The 23263-nt window shown below is 42.0% G+C and overlaps 1 protein-coding gene across 2 annotated transcripts; it reads left to right on the top strand.

The window, feature by feature from the left end:
* Positions 1–117: 117 nt before the first annotated feature.
* APPL1 (adaptor protein, phosphotyrosine interacting with PH domain and leucine zipper 1) lies at positions 118–23139 on the top strand. 2 transcript variants are annotated; one of them, XM_082060293.1, is made up of 23 exons: positions 118–270; positions 3943–4041; positions 4651–4710; positions 5594–5665; positions 6423–6510; positions 8040–8081; positions 8888–8946; positions 9398–9544; positions 10331–10413; positions 10516–10674; positions 11903–12091; positions 12552–12594; positions 13217–13273; positions 13695–13786; positions 14358–14540; positions 16748–16797; positions 17156–17330; positions 17434–17470; positions 17842–17988; positions 18234–18284; positions 18630–18719; positions 19244–19432; positions 19961–23139. In XM_082060293.1, the coding sequence occupies exons 1-22, from the start codon at positions 217–219 to the stop codon at positions 19391–19393; spliced, it is 2127 nt and encodes a 708-aa protein (XP_081916419.1). In that variant the 5' UTR covers positions 118–216; the 3' UTR covers positions 19394–19432; positions 19961–23139. The 2 variants fall into 2 exon arrangements, with proteins under 2 accessions (XP_081916419.1, XP_081916418.1); XM_082060292.1 differs by having other exon boundaries at positions 19244–23139.
* The last annotated feature ends 124 nt before the right edge of the window (positions 23140–23263 follow it).

The following is a 23263-nucleotide window of genomic DNA, read 5'->3' as shown; positions in this document are numbered from 1 at the left end:
CGCCGCGCTCTCATGCAGCCAAACAGACAGACCCGCTCACCAATAACAAGCAGGGCAGGCCGGGTGGAAGAACCAATGGAAAGGCCAAGCGGGGAGGGCGGGACATCCGGCGCGGAGCGGGGCGGGGGAGGCTGTGTTGTGGCCGGGGAGAAGGGGCGGGTCGCTCCGCTGAGGGCTGCGGAGCTGCAGCGGCGCACAGCCCGCCCGGCCGCCGCCATGCCCGGCATCGACAAGCTGCCCATCGAGGAGACGCTGGAGGACAGCCCGCAGGTGAGGGAGGCCGGATCGGGCCCAGGCGTGAGCGCCGGGCCCCGCGCTGCTCCCCGCTCGATCCCCCCCGCGTTCCCTCGGGGAGACGGAGCGTCTTCGTTGGCGGCCGGAGGGCGGGGGACAGGACAGGGCAGGGCCCGGCGGGCGTGGCCGGTGCCTCCCTGTGCTCCTGGTCCCCGGGGGTGGCGGCTCCGCTGTCCGCTCGGGCCGGGCCCCGGTCCCGCTGTCATCGCGCCGTGTCCCGGGCCGAGGAGCCGGGGGTGCAGCCCCGGGCTCGGGAGGGTTCGCAGCGGTGACTCCCGTGTTCCCCGCCCCCACGTTTACGTTCGTGATTTGTTTTGGAGACCTCGTGTTGGCAAAACCCGTCTCCATTTCTCAAGACGATTTTGTTCTTATCTTTGTCTTTTACCAAAAACGCTTGAAGGTTTAATAGATCCGTGTGGAAAGCGGTGGTTGGGTGAGGTTCTCCTGGTGATGCCGTGAGTGGGTGGGACACGCGTGGTGCTGAAGGGCCTTTAATTGATCCGGTGTCTTCAGTCGCATTTCTGCTGCTTGACCGGTGTCAGTGACCCACGTACTGCGGTGACATTTCTTTCATGCTGCTATTAAGCAGGAAACGCTTTATTCAGTTGCACTGATTTCTCTGGCTGGCAGCAACAATAGCAAGTGCTTTGTACTGCTCTTCCTAGATGGAAAAAAAAATAAATTAGAATATATTTTCTTTTATTGCAACCTTTTGAATTAAGGCCCTTGTTTTGGCTGCATTGGTTGTGTAGATGAGCAAGACTTTGTATATGGTAATAGCATATGCCTTGGTAGTTTTAGTTCCTCAACCACAGGCAGAGAAACTTTAAGTTGGATAATAGGGGGTTGTAACCCCTAAAGTGACAGCCAGTTTAACAAACCCACATCAATTCGAGGGACAACTTAAAAAAAGCAACAGATGGCGGCCGTACAGCAGGTGTCTGCTCAGTATACAGAAATCAGAACTATTCGTATTTATAGGAAATGTCAAATGTGAGACAGACTTAGGATCCCTAAAAAGTGGGATGCAGGGTTGATTTTATCCTAGTCCTTAAGACTGGAATGGCATTTGGGAAGCACATGCAAAAAGGTTACACATTGGAACATAATTAAAAGTTCTAGAATCTTCCATGTATTACTTTGAAATCAGTGCAATGAAAATGGCAACAAATCTTGCTTTAAGAAAGAAGCAACCTTGCTTTCTTTAGGAGTTGCCATGACTTTTCGATTGATGTGTTTGTTCATACTGTAATATTGAAAAGGTCATCAGCCCAGGTTGTTGTTCAGTGCTGAACTATGGGCTGGAGTTTGGCATTTGACATGTTTCAGGCACAAACTTTATGTATGTGAACATCACATGAAACTTGTTCTGCATCTGAGGGAAGGAAAGGCTTTTCTAGACCTGCAAAACCCCTTGCTTTCTCCTGACCACTGTGTTTCTAGACGTAAACGAAATGCCAAGTTTGCATGGTCTTTAGCTATGCAAAGCAGCGACTTTTAAATATTAATTTAGGCCGTATATTATACACATACTCAGAGTTGATGTATGTATATTTAGACAGAGTTATTGCTCAGACTTATTTGCATTCCTGAAGCATTGCACAATGAAAAAGCCAAGAGACTTGATAGTACAGGCTCTATCTCATGTCTTATGGTACCATACAAGTGAAGATACAGAATGCTTAACAATTTGACTTCTGCCTAGGTGGTTTCTTTGTGCAGCTAATTGCTGGTAGTTTCTGGTGTACCTGCTCATATATATGGCATGAAAGCATCTTAAAGAACATGCAAAATCATGCAAAGTTTTACTAGAAACACGAGTACACAATTCCTCTACTTTTTGCTAAGCAATAGTCTGAAATAACTTGTTGACAGTTTCAGGTTATTTTCTTTCCATCAGTATCACACAAGGTCAGTTTGAAGTCTGGACATCAGTAACTGATATCTTTCATTAAATCGTAGCAATTATTTTATTCTACAGTGTTTGTTTTCGAAGAGTAAGCATAATCCAGAAACCTCACATGATATTCCTTTAAAATTGCATGTTCAGGTTTATTACTGTTGAGGTTTAAAGGTCATGAGTATATAATTCAGTAGTTATGGCACTATGTAATTTTTTCTTCTGCATTCTTTCATGTCTGTCTCCTTTAATGGGAGACTCATAGCTATTTGGATGACACAACACGTTGCCACACCTGGCAAACATTTGAGTTCTCCTCTACCTCTTTCCTCCTCCACCCCCTCTTTTCACCTTGTTTTATAAACTGGAACCACCATTAAAGTGATTAAATGTATTGATGATGCTGTTTGATTATCTTTTCATATTTAAGTATTTTGTAGGCATTGTATGGTATGATAGTATTTGTGAGACAGCCAGACATCTAATTCAAGTTAAATAAAGAATTTCATGTCAAAGGAATTGTCAAATAATATACTTCATGCAGGTTTAACATGTACTCCTTGATTCTCATTAAAAGCAGAAAATCAGAAAAGTAACTCAAAAATACCTCTGTGCTTCAAGGGGAGATGGACTGAAGTTTAAAAGGTTTATTTTGTGGGTCTTGCAGGCGATATTCCAGTTTCTACATCCAAGCATCCCAACCAATATTTTAGATTAGGAAAAGCGGAGTCATAGGTACATTCCCTGCTCTTCCCCCTTTGGGGTTTTTGTCTGGGTGGAAGGAAGATATTCAGTATCTCGTGGTGAGGAGTAACATTGCTTCCAAGTGCAGAAAGGATGCAGGAACACCGAGTCAGCAGCTCACTTAAGGGCAAATTCCAGCCGAGCAACCCTGGAGTCGGGGAGTCCGCATGGGAACAGCACTCCGGCACGGTCTCTGCCCACATTCCTCCAGTGAAAATGAGCGGTATGGGCTGTGACCTGGGTGGAAAAACTGGTTGGAGAGTTGGGCTGAAAGGGTAGTGATCAGTGTTTGGAATTCTAATGGGTGGACGGGGATAAAGATGTTGATTTTGAGGTGGATCCTGTTAAGCATTAATAGGATGTGCAGTCATCAGGCGTGTGGGTGACACCAGCTGAGGAACAGACTGACTGACAAGCTGGGGCAAGGACAAAAGGACACAGGTCTTGTCACTCCCTTTCACCACGGAGTGGTGAGGGGGAGAAACATGTATCTTAACAAGATGTAGGCTGTACCGGTTTGTTTGGCCTTTAGTTCTCAGCCTTTTGATGACAGAAAGGCGGGTCATTGCTGAGGTGAATCCCAAGCACAGCCAGCGCTGTGCTCCTGCAGCACAGCCAGCGTCCAGAGCCACAGCCTGGGGTCGATCTCACTGCAGCACAATGCGGACATCTGGCATGGTATTTGACACCTGTCATCCTTACCCTTGTCCTTAGGATGTCCCAGAGTGGATCCAGTAGTTGGCCGCAGTTCCATCTCCCTTGGTCCTTTCTGTTCGGACGTGTTCTAGTTTTCGCATGGAGAGCCCGGCAGCTGGGCTGAGCCTGAGCTGGACACTGTCAGATCCTCTGTGCAGCAGGTGTCATTCCTGTAAACAGTGTCGGAGTTGATAAACATTTCAGTAATGAAACCTCGAACAATGGTATTTAACTTTGAAATTCTGTTACATTTCAATACTGCTCTGTGAAGCTGACATGTTAGTGTTTTGCCTGTTTCATTTCTACAGACCCGGTCTTTGCTGGGAGTGTTTGAAGAAGATGCTGCTGCAATTTCCAATTACATCAATCAGTTATTTCAAGCCATGCACAGAATATATGATGCGCAGGTAGTGTTAATGGAATTACTGAATCCATTATAAAGCTCTTGAACCACTTTTTTGATGTCTCTTCCTTTTTTTGAAGGTATTATAAGCAATATTTTTTTTCTGGTTCTACATTCTTTAAATGTGGAAGTGAAACAAAATAAGAATTAATTAATTGTTTTGCTGTATGTTAGGGAGTGGTAAACACTAAATTCTCGTTATTTCTTCTGCAACAGAATATCTTATGACAAGTAAAAAGATTTTATGGCCTCCTAGTAGTTCTGTTGTATTTCCCAAGTGTTTCCGAAATGTTTCCCACCTTAGTGTGTCTAATAACATGTACCAAGTGGGAGATTATTTTTTACTTACAATACATTTGTTTCACTCATCACCAGAAATACAGAGATCGGTGCACAGAGTACAGGCTGTGAACTTGATATTTGTGAACACTGATTACCCGTAACTCTCAATAATGTTAGGGAAGCGGATGCTTACCTTTCTGAAAATCTGTACTCAGATTTTAAGTTCCGCGTCTGTCAGAGTTTCCTCTTCAAATAGTGTGATTTTTTTAAATATTAATTTAAATTAAAATGTAACAAGCTTGGGGGGTTTGTTTGTTTGTTTTTTAATCAGAATGAATTAAGTGCAGCGACTCATCTGACTTCAAAGCTGCTGAAGGAATATGAGAAACAGGTACTGCGTAAGTCACTGTTGGTTTGGTGTGGTCAGCACTAAGTGTTCTTGTCCTTTATCAGAGCACAGTGTAGAATGGATGTAGGTTTGGCCCAGATAAAATGAACTGCTGTAGCTGGTGGCTCAAATCTTTGCCAAAAGAATCTACTGTCTTCATATTAGTTCTTCCAAGTAAAACCAAATTAATATTAGTAAGTTCTGAAATATTTTACTTTTGGATCCGTGGTTTGGGGGCTGCTTAGGGTGGTGGTGGTCTTCAGTTTTTGTTTTATAAACCTGTTTACTGTTAAGTGCTTTAGTTTTACTAGTCACAAAGAGAAGAGATTGTATAGCAGTCTCCATTTAACAACCATAATTTGCTCTTATTGGGAGAATAATTCCATCTCTGACAGCCCAGATTGTGGAATCCACAGCTTTCCCCACAGGGAGCCCGTTCTAAGAGGGTTTCCTATCTGTAGCTCTGCTGCTGGAACCTCTTTGCTGAAATATATGTTAAAAACAAAAAGTTGCTTCTTTTAAAGAGGCTGGTGCTCCCTGTCCTCATTCCCCACCTAACGAGGTGAACTGGAAAAAGTTCTATTTATGAAAAGGCTGCATGTCAAGTCTGCATCTTTCCTGATTTAAAAAAAAAAAATCTATAACTTAATTTAAAACCCCATTAATTAATTACTATATTTAAAAATATATATATTTTGGTGATAATTATTTGTTACTTCTGCCCCTCCCAAATATTCCGTCTTCACGGGACAATAAAGAAGTGCTTCAGTATATCTTAACTGTATGATATTTTAAAATAATGGAATACCTAATACATTCATAGAAATGATTCATATAGTTTTGTGAGTGACAGAGAACACTGCAAACGTGTCTCCTTTTCTTTTAGCGTTTTCCACTAGGGGGAGATGATGAAGTTATGACTTCTACTCTACAGCAGTTTGCAAAAGTGATAGATGAGGCAAGTACTTGTGTTTGTTTCACTTGCTTGGCTAATGTTGCCATGTATAGACTATAACTTGCTGAATTATTCCAGCCTTTTTAAAGATAGGAGGTACATAAATGGCTTTCATGTGTCAGTTGGGTAACACTTAATCGTATATTGCAGCATATAGCTAAAGTTATTTAACCTGAAGATAATCAATTCCACAAAGTGAGTATACATTATCAAAAGAGAATGTAATTTAACTTAGTGTAGATACAGCCGAACCCATTCCAGAATGGCAGGTAAAAAGGTGTTTGGATTGCCTGGTTTTGACTGAGAAAGGAACCTCTTGCTGGCTGTACGGGAGACAGAGACTGAGCCTTTGGAAAGACAGCTTAGCACCCTTAAGATCCAAATCGGGATGTTTTCCGGGACCCCTCCCTCACTTTGAACGTTACTTAAACAGCATTTTGGAGGAAGAACAGGTTTGTTCTGCCTCTGAAACTGTGGAAGACGGGCTGTGATGTAGCTGGAAGGAACATGGAGAAATAAACTGACCAGTCATCAGAACATGAGGCCATTTGTAGGGACAAAAACTAAACTCTAAAGATCTATAGAAAGCTAGTGATGAGATCAGGAGCCTGGAAAACAATAGAGGTAAAAAAAACGAATGTACAAAATTACTTCTGAGTTGTACGTGTCATCTTTGAGTGAAATTGATGCCAACCTGTCTTGATTTGATTTAGTCTCGGCACTTGTTTCCTAAAATGTCCTTCTTTTCCTTCTTTCACAGCTCAGCTCTTGCCATGCGGTTCTTTCAACTCAGCTTGCGGACGCAATGATGTTCCCTATTACCCAGTTTAAAGAAAGGGATCTCAAAGGTAGTACTCGAACAAATACTGCTTTGATCAATAACAGCAATGACAAAAACGTAGCATTTACTCTCCATAGCTCTTGTTTCACTAAATAGAATACGCCACTTATTTTTCAGCTCTCAAAGTATGCATCTCCCAATTTTAAAAAAATGTAAGTTATTTCTTTTCATGAGAGTATTACAGTTGAAGAACTTACCACTGTTACTGTTTCAACAAAGATACTGTTTGTATTATGGAAGCACTTATCGTCTATTCAAGATGAAATTTTGCAGTTACTGTAAACATTAAGAAAGAATAATTTTCAGATAATTTGCATGTTCCAGAAATAGTTGTATAGATTTTAATATTATGACATCAATATAATGGCTGGACTGAACTCAAAAGGCAAAGTACCAAAGTTGTACTTACTATATTATTCAGATTCGCTAAGGTGGTTCTTGAACTCTGCTGTAGGCCCAGCGGCCTCTTCTGTGTAGGAATAAGATGCTTCCAACTTCTTATTTTGGCGACAGTTCTATCTTTTTCTGCCTGGTCTAAAAGAATAGTGAGTCTGATTATGAGAGATTTTACTTGAGATGCTAAAGTGTGGCAAATTGGCTTCAAATACAAACAATAAGAATTAAAACCAAAATAACTGAAATCCCTAATGTGAACGGCCTGAAGCGGGTAAACCTAATGTATGAAAGTCTAAGTTGAAATAAAAGTGACAAGAGTTGCTTAAGTCTTCTAGCTCTTTATGAGTCTCGGAATATACTTGTTTGGCAATAGTTTGTTGTGAGGTTCTGGATTAAATGGGTTCTGCTTTTTGGCAAGGGAACGTGAGCGTCTCAAGGCTGATGTTACTCCTCAGAACCTGGAAAAATCCCCTGTTAATATTTACTGAAGAAGCATCCCTGAGGCAATAGTCGGAATGAAATGTTCCCACTGGCAGTTTTTAACCACCAGCTGCTGTGGTGTTTAATGACACCCAACCTCTTCACAGGCTTCGTAGGCGCTTTCCGTAAAGCTTTTCCATGCCTTTTTGTCTTTGTTTTCCCATAAAGTAGAACACAGCTCTCTGTCACTTTATGCCGCAATATGAAACCAAACCACAGCTGAGATCAGAACAAGTGCTGAGTATTGCAGAGTCTCCTGTCCCCTGGCACAGTAAGAATTAATACCCATCTAGACTGTGACTGATGTGGGGTAGGAGGAATCAGAGTGTGTTTGGGGCTTTCCGTTCACCCAGCCACGCTGCCCCATCTCCTGTGCTCAGACCAGAGCTGTAGGTGATGCATTTGCATCGATGATGTCTTTCCAAGTAATTTGAAAAGAAGTTCCTCGTTAAGTTATTCCAGTGAAATGTCTTTTTTGGTGAGCCAGGCAGCCCCAGCTGATCCGCAGGCGTAAGGCAGAGCAGGCGTTCCAGCCACACAGTGCCCGTGCTGCTAACTGCAACCACTGCTGCTCAGTACTGCAACGCTGCATGAGAAGCCTTGATATACCAATGTTCCGTTAATAACAACTCATTTAAATTGTGATATGTTGTTTTGTAGAGATATTAACTCTAAAAGAAGTTTTCCAAATTGCAAGCAATGGTAAGTGTAAAATACTTAATGTTATAGATATTGCAAGACAACAGTGTTACTGTAGATCACTTAGTCTGAAAACTAGTGAAGATAGCAAGGCTTAAAGTGAGTAATTAACGCTGTAATTGTGTCAGTGATACTTAGGCAGCCAGCTTTCCTTGGTTCACCTGTAAATCCTTGCTTTGTGTACCAAAGTGGTAAAGCAAATCGACAGTATTAATCTTTTTTACAATACTCAAAATGTATATATAATTCTTAAAGAAGTTACTGTTATGCTACCAAAATTACTAAAAATAGTAAGGTGCTAGCTCACTTTTAAAGGCAGGACCAAAGTAAGAAACGAATTTTCCCTCCCTAAAAGTAGTTTGATAGTTCTGTTCTCTATTGTGACAAGTGACATTCTTTAGCCAGCTCCAGTATATTCTCATAGAGAACATGTTCTTTAAGTAAAGTTCTGCTCTCTTAATGAAAATTGCTTAATTGCTTTAGAAGTAAAAAATATTAGATACAGGTTTTCATAATGGAAAGTTGTCTCTGCTTACAGAACGTTTTTGTCATCGAAGAATATTAGATCTTTAGGGAAATTTGTGACAATTTGGCCATATTTGCATCTGGTTAGAATTTTCCTTCCACCCAAATATGATATTTGTGGCAGTGAAGTCATTATAAACAGGCAAGAACAATTCTTGAAAGGTTTTAATGTGACAGAACTTTGCATTCGCTGGCCATGCAACACACAGTGATAGAAGAGGTTTTCTGCTCTGCTTCGTAAGTCCTTCATTTATCAAAATGATAATAAATTCTCTTTCGCTTAGACCATGATGCTGCCATTACCAGATACGGTCGATTGTCAAAAAGAAGGGAAAATGAAAAGGTTTGTAAACCAAAATACTTAGTGTAAAGATTTTTAGAGGAGATAAGAAATAATTTTCTTCTCGTACATGTATCTATGATGGAAGGCAATGTATGGCAGATTGGACCTGGAGGTCGATAGTTTGTTTTAGCAGTCTAGACAGTTTGCTTCCAAACAGAAAAGGTTTCCCCAATACATGTCTGTCTTATAACACTGAAAATGCTCTTGTGATACCATATTTAATTTATTTTTGTAAAGAAATAACCACACTTTCCAGGGAGAAAAGAATGCTGTATTTGTTTCTCGTGTCTCTCGTGTATAAGTCAGAGAAGCAGAACTGGAGGGTAAATGTGCAGTAGCTGCTGGCAGAGGGTGGGACGTTGCTGTGTGGGTTTTGCGTGCTGCTGTAAAGCTGTCCGGAATGCCAGGTGTCAAACCTTCCTCTTCCCCCTCCCCATGTCTGTCTCTTCAGGTCAAGGCTGAAGTTATAGAAGATGTATATACTTCAAGGAAAAAACAGCATCAGACTATGATGCATTATTTCTGTGCATTAAATACTCTGCAGTACAAAAAGAAAATTGCTCTGCTGGAGCCCTTGCTGGGATACATGCAGGCTCAGGTAACGCCACAGTCTGGAAGCTGCAGGGGTTAAAGCAAAAGCACTTCATGAAGGCTGATGTACTAAAAGCTGTGGTTTTGTTCGAGTGAATTCATGATTGGTTTATTTGAGGATGGATGCAATAGAAAATACAACTATGGAAAAGTTATTTGGAGGGTCTTAATTTATATTTTCAGAAGTATGACGTAAGTGTGGGGTCTTTAAAAAGGCAAAAGCCAGACTTCCCAGTGTCCAGCACTGCCACAGTGTCCTGAGGAGAAATGAACCTCTGCGTGCTGCCGGAAAGCTTTCCAAGCCAAGAGGAACTCTTTCTCCTGAGGCCGAGCTGTGGCTGTTTTCTGTGAGCAAGTCCCCAGAGCGGCCTGTCGCTCAGCGCGGGGTTTGCTGAGCGTGGGCCGGCCGGCCCTGCGCTTCCTGCTCCAGGTCCCCCGGGGCTGAGCCCAGCGCAGACGTGATGGGTTTTCTGGACCAGTGTGAGTGCAGTGAGCAGACTGGGGGGCTTGGAAAACCACAGCGAGACGGTGTTTCCAACCTCGCTTCATTTCCAGGGCAGTTTCTGTACGTTTCTGTTTCCTCAGGTGACTCTGTGCGCGTCCTCCCCGCTGCGCTGTCAGCGTCAGCCGTCGCTTGCAGACAAAACATGCGCTTTATTGAGGGGCTTTAGTGGGAATGAGGCTTGAAAACAGATCTCTCTGAGAAACTTTAGCCTCCTATGGTATTATCTGTTGTTAATGTAGTTTTATTAATTACTAAATTCTCCCTTTTCCTCCTCTTGTTCTTTTATAGATAAGTTTTTTTAAAATGGGTTCAGAAAATCTTACGGAGCAATTGGAAGAATTTTTGACCAATATCGGCACAAGTGTACAGAAGTAAGTTGGTTTTGTTGAATTCTGAACTATTATAAAGACAAGTTTTTTTTTTTTCTACTTATTACTACGTTATCTTTGCTCACAACACCTTCTTTCCCTCAGCGTTCGCAGGGAAATGGAGTGCGAAGTAGAAAACATGCAGCAAACTATAGAGGACTTGGAAGTAGCCAGTGACCCACTCTATCTGCCTGACCCTGATACTACCAAATTTCCTGTTCACAGGAATCTCACTCGGAAAGCTGGCTATCTCAATGCAAGAAAGTAAGAATAACTTGGTATCTACAAACTCCGGCATATTTAAGTTTGGGAAAGGAAAGCTACAAAAGTATGCAGTGTTTTTTTTGAAGTAGCTATGCTAATTTTCCATAGTGGAGTCAGTCAGTCGCACAGCAGTTACTCTGTTTCTTCAGACTCCTTCACTCAATTACTATTGATTTAATTGTTACACTGACATAGTGTGATTCAGGTGCAAAACAAAGTTATCCTGATTTTCGTCTAATCTTGCCTGAAGTTTCACACTGAGAAGAAAAACTGAAGCTCAGGAGAGTGTAATTTCACTGTAATTGGAAAACAACAGGATTGCAGCTATCGGAATTATTAGGTGTCTGTTAAAGCTTTGGGATCCAAGTTACAGATACAAAGCTTGAGATATACAAGGCAAAACATGCTGTGTTGAGGGAACACCCTTGGAACAGCCCTCTGCGCGTCACCAGGCGGCTTCAGCCACTGCAGGGAGCTCTTCCTACAGTTGCTAAAGTCTAGCAGCTCATTTTTATAGTTATTAAAGATAACTTGTAACACTCCTTTTTTTCCCCTGTAATTTATATAATAAGCTCCAAGGAATTTTTTTAAAAAATGTAATTACTTTTGCAGCAACAGTTGCAGTAACATATTCACCAAATGAGGCGTGAATTTCTGTAGCAGAGTGCAATTACAGCAATTAGTACTGACAAGAGTATCTGAACAAAAAGGGAGGCTAAACTGCGGTACTGATTCGTAGTTTCACATTGTTCCTTTTCTGCAAATCCAGGAGAAAAAAGAAAAACCCCAACAAAACCCCACCATGTTCTAAGGAAAAGTTTTGGAATCTTGTTAAATGGTACAAAAGACTTGAAAAGTTGAGTTATCTTACGTGACTGAGCTAAGGCTTAACACAGAGTTCTTCCAAACTTAATAATGTAACTGATAAGACCTCTAAACTCCACACGTATGTTGATAATGGGTATAATTAGCATATGCATATTGTAGAAAGCAATACTGTAAAAGTTTATCATCAAAACTGAAGTGCTTTGCTTCTTTATTCTAAATTAAGTTTCACATGATCTAGAAAGCAACTTCAGCTGTAAAGCCAACCCGAAACATTGAACGAGCAAAAAGGTTTTCCTTGGGGCCCAGGTGCTTTGTTCCAAGTGATTTTCCTGTTTTTCTTATTTATACAGCCCAGATGGACTCCTAAGCTACTCATTACCAACTTCTTTTTACCTTTTAGTAAGACCGGGCTGGTATCGTCCAGCTGGGACCGACAGTTTTACTTCACCCAAGGTGGGAATTTGATGAGCCAGGCGAGAGGGGACGTGGCTGGGGGGCTGGTCATGGACATCGACAACTGCTCGGTCATGGCTGTGGACTGTGAAGACAGACGGTACTGTTTTCAGATCACATCTTTTGACGGTAAAAAGTAAGTGTTCTTACGTTGTTGTTACCTGTAAGTAATAGTGGACTCACTAATTAAGAAAAGAACGATGGTCTGTCTTTGCCAGGTTACAGCTTGATGGATTTGGAGGGTATCTAGAAGCAAAACCTGGGATGCCTTTTGAACTTCATGATGTCTGGGGTTTTTAGTGTGTCAGCTGTATAATGCAGCTGAGTGGTATTTCAGAATACAATTACCATAACCAGTCTACAATAGTGAATTATCACATTTTGTGAGTGCTTAAGTGTTACATGGGCACAAGTAGAATTTTGTTCAATTGAAGTGAAAACATTTTTAAAGTTAGATGTTGATTGCCCTCAGCACGTACACAGAACCTTAAGCCCGTCTCAGGTTGTTGTGCAGTGTACCACCATGAAAATGGAGCTTGCTGTGTGAAGGTACTTGTGAGGCATTTTAAATTGTCTTTTCCATTCTCCTCTTTCAGGTCTTCAATCTTACAGGCAGAGAGTAAAAAAGATTATGAAGAGGTAAGTTAATGGGAGGTTTGCACGGGGTCCAGTGATGTTCCTGTCACCTCTGCTCAGTCTGGTGATGCGGGTTTCCCTGCCCACGCAGTGGGTGAACACCAGCTCAGAAATGTCAGTATTCAAATGTTAGGTCAGCAAAGTTACACGTGGTAGCAAATATTGGCGGGGAAAGGAAATGCAAAATCCCACCAGCAAGCAGCGCCCAGTCAGCCAGTGGGGAGATCTCTTCACTGCTGGTTTTTAGCTTTCTCTAGAGGTGAAAATAACAAGTTTCTTTAGACTTTTTGCAACTAGGAGCCTAATGGTGTAGGCGTGTACTATTCCAACAAGGAAGATTTTAGTTATTACACTGGAGTACAGAGAATCCCTTTTAATACCTTAAAGTAGTGCCTGAAGCTTGCTTTAGTTTTGCCTCATTTTTCCGAGTGAAGTCTGGGCACTGTGTGCACTGTACAGGCAGCAGTGAATTCAGTGACGAGGTGCACGTGCAGAATCGTGGTTTGGCTCCTGAAGTTCTAAAGGAGGTGGGAAAGGTGCTGAAACCAGCCACGTCAGGTGTTTAATCAAGTTGATAAATTATGAAAAATTATTATTTTTTCTTTTTTTTCCCTGTCTTTTTCAGTGGATATGCACCATCAACAACATATCGAAACAGATATATCTCAGTGAAAACCCTGAGGTAACTTTACTAAAATTTATAGTGTCAGTAATATGTTAAGATGTAGCCATGCACAAAATTTAATTTAAGAGATCAATGGGACTAATTGCACAGCATAGAATTAACCTGAGTGCTTCCTACATGTTTAATGATAAGATTTTCATGGTGTCAAAACATACCATCCATTGTCTCCTTCCTCTAAATGCTTGTATAGAAAGCATTAAAAATATGTGAATTTTATATTTGGTATAACTTTTTGACATCTTTGCAGTCCCATGTTTCTATTTTGTATATGATACTTTGCTACAAGTGAATATGACAAATATTCTCACGCGGGATTGAGTTTGTAAGTTCTGTCAGTTACGTATAAATAGAACTAAAATCTTGAAGTTGATTTTGAGGAAGGTGTTTTCAGTTCTTTTCTGCCATCTCTCTACTGCAGGAAATCGCTGCCCGTGTGAACCAGTCGGCCCTGGAGGCTGTGACTCCGTCGCCCTCGTTCCAGCAGAGGCACGAGAGCCTGCGGCCCGCGCCGTGAGTGGCTTCCCCGCGCAGAGCGGCCGGGCACAGCCGGCAAAACCAAACAAAAACCCCAACACTTCCGAGATTCACAAGAAAATATTGGATAGGCTAGAGGAAAACTTCCCAAACTCACTTTTTGAGCACTGTTTAGCATCCATTGTAATCCACATCTCCAGCTAAGAGAGTTTTGTTGGTTGCGCTGTACATCTGGTTTGTGGTATGAATTCATACTGAGATTTTTTCTTAACGGGTCCAGCTCCTGGAAGCAACATCAGGTTGTTTGAACATCAATATATAATCATGATATGAAATAGAACACAAGCTGTCGAACATCAATATATAATTGTGATATGAAATAGAATACAAGCTGATGCAATTATTAATGCAAGCAGTAATGTTAACTTACTTAAATTTGACAAGGAAGGTGGAATCCAGGTTTGTTTACTATGCCCTGATCTTCAGGTTTTGAGTTTTGTTTTACGTCCAAGTTTGGGGATATTGTATTGGTCTCCCATATGGTTTAATTTATTATCAACCAGCTTGTAGGTGGAGATCTTAATGTTGACGTTTTGCTTTGTTTCAGGCAATCCCGCCCGGCCGCGGTTCGCACCAGCAGCACAGGGTCGCTGGGATCTGAATCGGCAGCTCTGTCGGCACTTTCCTTGGATTCTCTTGTTGCCCCCGACACTCCCATACAATTTGACATAATATCTCCAGTTAGTGAAGATCTGCCTGGTCAAGCAAAATCTTCAGGGCAGTCGGGCAGGTAGGAAATGTAGAGAGAAGGCAAAAAATTCCTAAAGTTAATGTTATTGATTTAAAAACAAACAAGTGAGAAAACCATGGTTAGGCCACAGCTCCGACACACGCGTTGCCTTTGCCCTCACTTCTGGCACTTCTGCAGTGGCCGGTGAAGCAAAACCGTTTTTTAAATTGCTAAATAGAGTTGTAAAAAAAAAAAAGCTTAATTAAATGCGCTAGATTCGAGGTGTAGTTTTCTATTGAGCAGTAGCTTTTCTCACGTTAGCACCTAATGCTTTTATTTATTGATTCCTTTTAATCTTTTGGTTTCACAAAGTATTCTCCTTTCCTATTGCTTGCTCACCCAGCAGCTTGGGTTATTTCCTCTTGGAAACTCAAGAGAAATTTGGTAGCGCTGCCCGCAGGTGCTGATGCCATTCGATGCCGCTCCTGTTGGCCCGCCAGGTGAGTGAGAATGGTCTAGGCTTCTCCAGCAACCCCGGCCACGCAGCTTGAAATGGCCGAGAGCTCTTCCCAGACCAGGAAAACGTTTTCTCCTACTTGTTTTTTTTTTTTGGCAAACTTCCCATTCAAAAATAATAATAAACCCCTGCAAATCTGTACTGCATTTCTGGAACTATATGTCCAGAATTCAGATATTAAGAAAACATATTTGCAGATCCAGCTGCTCTTAACAACAACCAAGAAGCTGAAAACTAATTGACTGTACCCTAGTCCCAATGATGTGTTGTAGCTCCCTGCCCTCTAGAAAAATACTTGCATTTTCGGTTGCACCTCAGCAATACATAAGAGTTCAAATTATCTATATTAAACCTTTTTTTTTTGACAGTTTTCCTTTAGTTGCTGTTTGGAATAGCAGGATAACCAGCTGGCTGACTTGGCCTTTAGGAACATACGGGCTTAAAAGAGATATGAACTGTATTCCAGGAAGTGGAGAGGTTAATAAATACTGCAGCTAAATTCCTGTCATCAGTTATAATTCCATTCTAGAAAATCGCATTTTTCATAGCAGAAATGATACAGAGTCGTGCTTGGTATTTCTAATTAACCATCACTTCAATGCAGAACTGCAGACAGGCGACATGCTACTTTAGAAGTATTAATTATTAAAAAAACCCACTTCCCTTAGTTTCTGATACTGATGACATTTAGGTTTTCTTTTTGCTTTTTGAAACATGCTGTGAGATTGTGCAGTGACTTTTGCAGTTTGATCTTAACTGACAAGTCTGAGCAATACAAGATGCTAATGGAAAGAACTTTAGGGTATTTACACATTATGCATTTAATGGGAGGACTCTTGATTGAGTCGCTGTTCTTTAACCATCGTAGCAACACAAGCGTGAGCTCCGAGTTCAGTGTACACCAATTCTGTTGTGCTGGGCTGGACAGCTCGTAGTTCAAATAAACCTGGTGGCCAGTGGGCCGTGCTGAACAAGAGACGGGCAGATTCTTTTTGCTCAGTTCTGCAACTTGCTCCTAGAACACTGAACTAGTGAGAGGTGACACTTTCATCACACCCCTGTAAAACCTGATTTGAGGTTTATTGAACCCTTGACAACAGGTTTTCAGCCACCAGTTAGCCCAAGAGAAGTTTGAAATAAAATTTCCCCGTTCCCCATGCTCTTTCCAGCATTGCTTTCCTGCTTTTGAAACGTGTAGACTTGGAAGCCTAGAGTATTTTCACTGTAACTGATGGCAGTTCTGTCTTTGAGAGCCAGAAGTAGCCACATTTCTCTTGATGCTCTAGGAGTGAAACCCCAGAGGTGTTCTCAGAAAGCTGCGTTGCAAACAGAGCCCGTGACTCCTCGGGTGCTGCAGTGGGGCCGGATGGGAGCAGCTGGGGCTGCAGCTCCTCGGGCTGGGCAGAGACATTTCAACCCCTCAAACTGCACGTTTTCAAATATTGAACAAGGTTTTGACTCGGCCTTAATTCAGATATAAAAAGTACCATGTGATGCAAACTCTCTGTGGCAGCAACAGGACAATAATAGCTGGTATTTTTCCCACAAATTGAGCTCTCAAAAATATAGAGGTTTATGTCTAACTCTTGATTAAATTGCTTGTCCTTGCAATTTATCATACATGATTCCTCCGGATTACAGCCTATGAAATCACTACATGTTTTTATTTGATGCAGCATGAGACTACTACATGATTTATTATTGGTTCTTGTAATCTCATTCCTGGTTTAATATTTTCATTTTTTAACAGACGCACAAATCCTTTTGGTGAATCTGGAGGCTCAAAATCCGAAACAGAAGGTAAAGATTTTGTTTCAATGCAACATTTGAACTAGAATTAGATTTTTTTTCTATTTTCCTCTGTAGCTTCTCCTAATTTAAGACCAGTTTTAGAATGCTTAGTCACATTAGCAGGTATTAGACAAGCTACTGTGTGAAAGTCTGTTTTAAAAACAATGAATTGCATCTTTTTTGTTCATGAAACCAACTGAAAAGATGGGTGACTTGCTGTTCAGTAATTTACCTCTAATTCCCAAATCCGAGCAGCCTCTCGCCAAGTTATGAGAAGTGTGGAGCTTTCCTGCTGCACTCCAGCTTTGGTTTTGGATGGAGAACCCGAACTGGGGTTCACTTTTTTCAATGCTTTTCTTTGCCTTAGATTCAATTCTTCATCAGTTGTTCATTGTAAGATTTCTTGGCTCCATGGAGGTGAAGTCCGACGAAAGTCCAGACGTGGTTTATGAGACGATGCGCCAGATCCTGGCAGCTCGCGCCATCCATAACATTTTCAGGATGACAGAATCACATTTGTTAGTCACTTGTGACTGTTTGAAGTGAGTTTGCTTCCTGACTTCTACTGACGATTATTTAAAGAATTATCTTCTTTCACGTTGTTAAAATTGACTTTCTGGTTTGTTTTTAAAATCAAATTTTTAGGTTAATTGATCCACAGACACAAGTTACAAGACTACGAGTAAGTAACTTTACATTTTAAGAAAAATACTCAGCAATGTAATTCTTCTACTTTCAAAATAACGTTAGTAGATGTTGGCAAAAATCACTGGCAGCATCAGATTTCCTAACGAACTTCTACTGAAATTAGGAGACTAAAAATAAAAAGAGCCAGAAGAACACTGGCAGATGAAGTTTAAGGAGAGTGATTTCAGCAGGTCAACAGGCTTTTGAAAGCTGTTCCCCCTCCCCTGATAGGGTAAAATCTTAGAAAAACAGAATATTGTTGTGTGTTTATGATATTGAAGTAATTAACGTGCAGTATATTGAAACCTGATATAGCAAATATTTGGCACCAGCTTTAATATCTGCATATTTGATTGGTTTTGGCAGTTTCCTTTGCCCAGTGTAGTGTTGTGTGCCGCGCACCAGGAGAACAAGCGCCTCTTTGGATTTGTGCTGAGAACGTCGGGAGGGAGAGCGGAGAGCCGCCAGACCTCCATCTGCTACATCTTTGAGTCAAACAACGAGGGGGAAAAGGTACTGGGGAGGGCTGTATCGCTTTTGAACCTGATGTGGATTCCACGTCATTAAACCCATTCACGCTGTCCAAGGGATTTCTAGGGGAGAGTATTTTGTCTATGTACTGAAAAACAGTTCAGCTTGACACTTTAAGTACCTGCAAGTGCTTTAAGATGCCATCATGTCTAATTTGGGCATCTGGCTGAATTTTAAAGCATTTTTCTGAGAGTCTTTTTGATTATTTCCATCTGTTTTGTGTTTAGATTTGTGACTCTGTTGGACTGGCCAAACAGATCGCGCTTCATGCAGAGCTGGTAAGAGCCTCCCTGGGCCACGGGCTGCTTGGGAACGGAAGGGACAGACGAGATTCACCACACGACAGAGAACATATTCTGCAAGATCCTGGTAGCTGCAGTAACGCTGCTGTGGTGTGGTTTAAGGGATTTGTTTTCTAGAATTTAAACCCAAGATAAAAAGACTTTGTACTATGGAACAATATTCAAGACGGGACTCAGTTTGCTACCTTTAACAAACGTACCAGCCCTTTAAAAGAAGAATAATCAAAACAGGGGCATAACAGTTTTGAGCAGACTCATGTAAACGGGTGGTGTATCAAACATCTCAGGCTGTTGTTACTGACTTTATTTTTTGCCCTTTAGGATCGAAAAGCAACAGAAAAGCAAAAAGAAATAGATAGAGTCAAAGAGAAACAACAAAAAGAACTGAATAAACAAAAACAAATTGAAAAGGTACATTTCAGCATTATTTCCTAATTCTTTTTTCTACTTACTTTCTTTTTATACTCCAAGCTCTGCTGCCGTATTCTTTAGTACAGGTTCATAGACCATTATGGAATTAAGTTAATTATTAGAAGTATTTCCTGTGCGGATTTTGTGTATTTTTGTATAGTAGTTTTTACAAAGAGCTCTCTGGGGAGATAAACCACACCACGTCTTTATGGCCGTACTCAAGAGCAGGGCTTGAAGGAACACCCACCACAGGCCCAAAATAAGGTCATTTTCTGCGGAGGGATCAGTGACCCGGGGCAGGCGCTTGTCCGACCCGCTGGGCTCTGTGCATTCACGTGGGAGCTGCTCTACTAACGCCAACTCCTGAAATGGGAAGGGTTTAGTTCCCTCGGTACAGAAGGCTGGCTGGTGATCGTATTAAAGGCCAGTTTATGAATCGCAGCAATGCTATTCAGTTTCAATTGTAGATGGCTTCAAAGTTAATATTCTTCTTCCGATTTCCCCCACTCCGTGTGTCGCACCAGGACCTAGAGGAGCAGAGCCGGCTGATCGCCGCCTCCAGCAGGGCCAACCAGAGCAGCGGGGACGGGCAGTTCGTGGTCCTGAGCAGCAGCCAGTCGGAGGACAGCGACTTAGGGGAGGACGGCAAGAAGAAGAGAGAATCTGAAGCCTGAGGTTGCCTCCTTATTAACATGGACTGAGGGCTGTACCTGGTAAATGGCACAAGTTTTACAAGAAGTGAAATGTAGGTGGAGGGTCTGTTGTACTATATAAAAGACTTCACAATATGTAGACCCTATTATGCCTTGATTTTTCTTTCTCAAGTAAGTGATTTCCATTCTCATGTCCATCTAATTTCTGTATGCCAGATGACACATGGTGATGCCACCGTGTTTATGGAAAAACGGATGTTTTCTCAAGGCTTCTCTGCAGTATGGAAAAAGCCGTGAGGTTTTTTTTCCCACTGACCTCTCTGTGCAATTGCTCTTGAAGCAAAACTTCCAACTCTCCTTGGCCTTCAGCAGGACACTGAAACGTGTTCCCTGCACCACAGCACAGAGGACATAAAGGCGGATCCAAATGAGACAGTGCTATGCTTTAGCTGATTTGTTGCACATAACTGTTCTTAGATTTAGAAAGAAGAATCCTTATTAACATCAGTGAGATGTGCAATAGTTGTAGATGGAAATATCTTCTTTCATATTGCACTGTATGATACTGTCTCGATATTCTTTTTTTAGTGAATGCTGGAAGATTTCTTTCAACAGGAGAACAAATACTGCCAGACGTAGCTGAGAGCTGATGAGATGCCGTTGCACTTTGCTGCGTGAGGAATGTATAGAGCATTCCGTATCAGATGATAGGAATAACGTATGTATTCTTGTAGCACAAGTGCCATGTTCTAGTTTTTTCCCCAGTCCATGTAGTAAAAAGCCGTAAGCCTTGGAGTTCACTTTTTATAAAACATGTTTAGGGTTGCAGGAACACCTTGAATTCCCTCATTTTGAAAAATCTTTGGAATATAAGAAGGCCTTGCCACAGTACCTACATTTACTGAAAATGACTTGAGGCTCTTTTAAGTCTTTTTCTGGAAATGCATTTTGCCAACAGAAGGAGGTAACTGAGGAGCGAGCCTGTGCTGCTCCTCCGTCCCCACGTCCAGCCCCAGGAGCGTTTTTCAAAGCAGTGTCTGTTTACAGCCTGTAATCTGAACTCCGTGTTCCATACCCTGTGTAATATTTATTGTGTATAGTACTAAATGTGCATTCACCTTTTGATCCAGAAGAGAAAACTTGTTTGAAGAGAAATATTTATTTTTGCACTAATTACTATAAATACTAAAATCCAGTGGAACAGAAGATATCTCTATAATAGTGGCATGAAAGTGACAGGAAACATAGAAAGAGGAGAATATGCTTGTAGTTCAAGTTATATTATAACAGTTATGAGTGTTTGGCAGGTCAGCGCAAGGCATTTCTGGTGCTCAGGAACGGAACGCTTGCAGGACGTGTCCCGTCAGCTGGCGCTGGCCCGGCCAGCGGAGCCTCAGCCCCGCGCGCTGGAGCCGGGAGTTTTGTGCAGAGGTTCCGGGCAGGCCTGAGGCTGCGCCAGCTCCACCGCTGCTGTCGCTGGCACCGCAGCCGAGCGGGGACACGGGGCTCCTGCCCCCAGCAGAAGCGCAGGGGAGGCCGAGCGGCAGAGCCTCCTGCGTCTCTTCCCGAGCAGCCCTGTCCCAGGCCGCTGTCTGGCCCCGAGCAGCCGGGCTCTGCGTACACAGCTGCTCTTGCTGCTGGGCTCTGGGCAGCTTTGCCTGGCACACGGACCACACCGAGCTGAGGTTTTTTCCTAGAAAACAGTGGCATTTTAATTTCATATGTAGTCTCCTATTTTCGTCTCTCATCCTTAAGAGGCTGTTTTTATTCTTGCCAACAAAGATATTGGATTTGCTGCCCCTCTGTATCTTTTCTTTTTCTTTGTTGTGCCTCAGTCTGGGCTCCCAGAGTTGCACGGCAGCCACTTGGTCTCTGCAGATCGTTCCAGTTCATGTTTTGTTTGTACTCACCGCTATTTCATTTTCTATCGAATACGATGACAGCGTAGCTCAAGGTTACTGTGTCTTACTGCATCTTTCTCAAGTACATGATGAAGTAATTTTGAACAGTACAGGAAGAACAGGAAATCAGTGCTCTGGTTTCCAGTCTAGTCCCCCAGCTTGTCACAGCAGGATTGATTAATGTGGTAACCAGTTTATCTGCAACTGCTCTGTTTCCATATGGAAGACAGTTAATAGATCAGCCACCTCATCAAAAAGCATTTCTGATGCGTAGCCTGTTTTGCAGTGTCCTTATTGAAGAAATGTCAGAAAACTGAATTAGTCTATTCTTTTTTTCTTGAAACCTGCCATTACTGTTCTGGACAGAAATCTGCAAAGACGAAGAAGAAAGTGGGAGGAAGTTGGCGGGTGAATTTACTGTCATGTGGCATTTTTCAAATGTAACAAGGCACAACTGGAATTATTCCATTTGCGTATCAGGCTTTCCATCTATGCCATTAAATGTAGTTTTCTAAAACAGCATAGGAGTGAAGTGCATTTCTTTTGTGTTGGATGATTCTCATCTTAAGCACTAAGAGAAATAGGAAATGAATGAAGAGAATGGTCAAAAGAAAGTGGATTGACATACATGGATGAAATGAGGGGGTTTTCCTGTTTGTTTAGGAGAGTTTCACTGGTGTAAAATAAGCAAAAAGCTCTAAAAGCATCTGGGACAGTGACGAAAGCTGCGAGAGCAATTCTAACAGCACGAGCTAATATTTGATATTCTTTCTTTGACCTTATTTTACAAAATTTCTTGCAAGTCTGTAGTCTCCAAGGCTTTTCTTTTTAACCAAGCAGTAGCTGGTGGTTTGTTTCTGCCACAGTGGTATCAAGTTGTCATGACAAGAATATGTCGGTGTGTCCTTGTGAATGCACTTGTATTCCTGATGAAGTTTCTATTGCAAGCCAAGGGTTTTGTACAATCTTTCGGGTCATTTTTGTAATACAGTGGAGCTGTCAAATTCTTACGCTGATGTTCTGGATTGGTCCCGTACTAGAGACGTGTAAGTGATTTTTGCAGTGTTGAGACTGACTTGCACGCTTTCCCCGCGCAGCTGGACAGACCCCCTCCCTTGGCACGCTTGGGTCAATGCTGAGTGTTCTTTCTCAATCTCTGAAACATGGATAGTAAATGTACTATGCCAGGGCTTCAGTCAGCGTTTTGTAGGTTAAATAAAAGCTTAACTCGAGTAACTTTCTGGGTGGGATTTGTACTGATGCAAAATCCACCTGCATTTTTCATAATACTGACTTCCAGGAAGTGTCGTTACTGGTGACAGGATGCGTTCCCTTCCGCTAACCACAGTTGTAACACACAGTTATACCCCTGTGCTCTCAAAGTGTATCTTAGCTCTCTCAATTTTAGTCATATGAGCCAGATAACCTCAGAGGAAATTATTGTACTTGGGAATGCTGATAATTTATTTTTGCAACAATCAAAGACTGAACAAAGCAGCAAATCCCTCCCCGGGTAGCTGTGGAGCGCACGTGGTGCAGTCCCAGACACCGTGCAGCTCTGCGGAGCTGGGATGGCAACAGTCACACTTACTCACATGTACAGAGGCTCTACCAGCACAACCATTCACATGGATACCGATACTTATCCTCATGGGCTTTGTTAGTTTATTATATGATAAACACCATGTAAAAAGCAGTGGGTCATAACTACATTATGGTTAAATTTGTATTTTGTAAGGTTTGTAGAATTTTCTGAGGAAAAGCAGACTTTTGAATTATGTAACTTCTGTGATAAAGATGCATGTATAACTAGAAAAAAAAATCTATGCTTACTTGATAATGAAGGAATAAATACTACTAATGCCACGTGTGTTGATGAACTTTTTTTTCCTGTAAAATACGGACATGTGCAGTATTCTTATAAAGAGGAGGGCTGGGGGGCTGTGGACACTTCCCAAGGCAGCCGTGACTGCTGCCAGATAGTGCTGCG

The sequence above is a fragment of the Streptopelia decaocto genome, assembly GCF_964273445.1.
Source record: "Streptopelia decaocto genome assembly, chromosome: 8".
Lineage (NCBI taxonomy): Eukaryota > Metazoa > Chordata > Aves > Columbiformes > Columbidae > Streptopelia > Streptopelia decaocto.
The sequence above is the reverse complement of the archived record's forward strand: the minus strand, read 5'-3'. Positions and strand labels throughout refer to the sequence as shown.

What these genes read in the sequence shown, in the direction of transcription:
- APPL1 (XM_082060293.1), top strand. Translation starts at nt 217, where the DNA reads ATGCCCGGCATCGACAAGCTGCCCATCGAGGAGACGCTGGAGGACAGC. An exon ending in TTGCAAAAGTGATAGATGAG is followed by an intron (nt 5,666 to 6,422) that starts GCAAGTACTTGT and finishes CTTCTTTCACAG; the next exon opens with CTCAGCTCTTGCCATGCGGT. An exon ending in GTAAAAAAGATTATGAAGAG is followed by an intron (nt 12,595 to 13,216) that starts GTAAGTTAATGG and finishes TGTCTTTTTCAG; the next exon opens with TGGATATGCACCATCAACAA.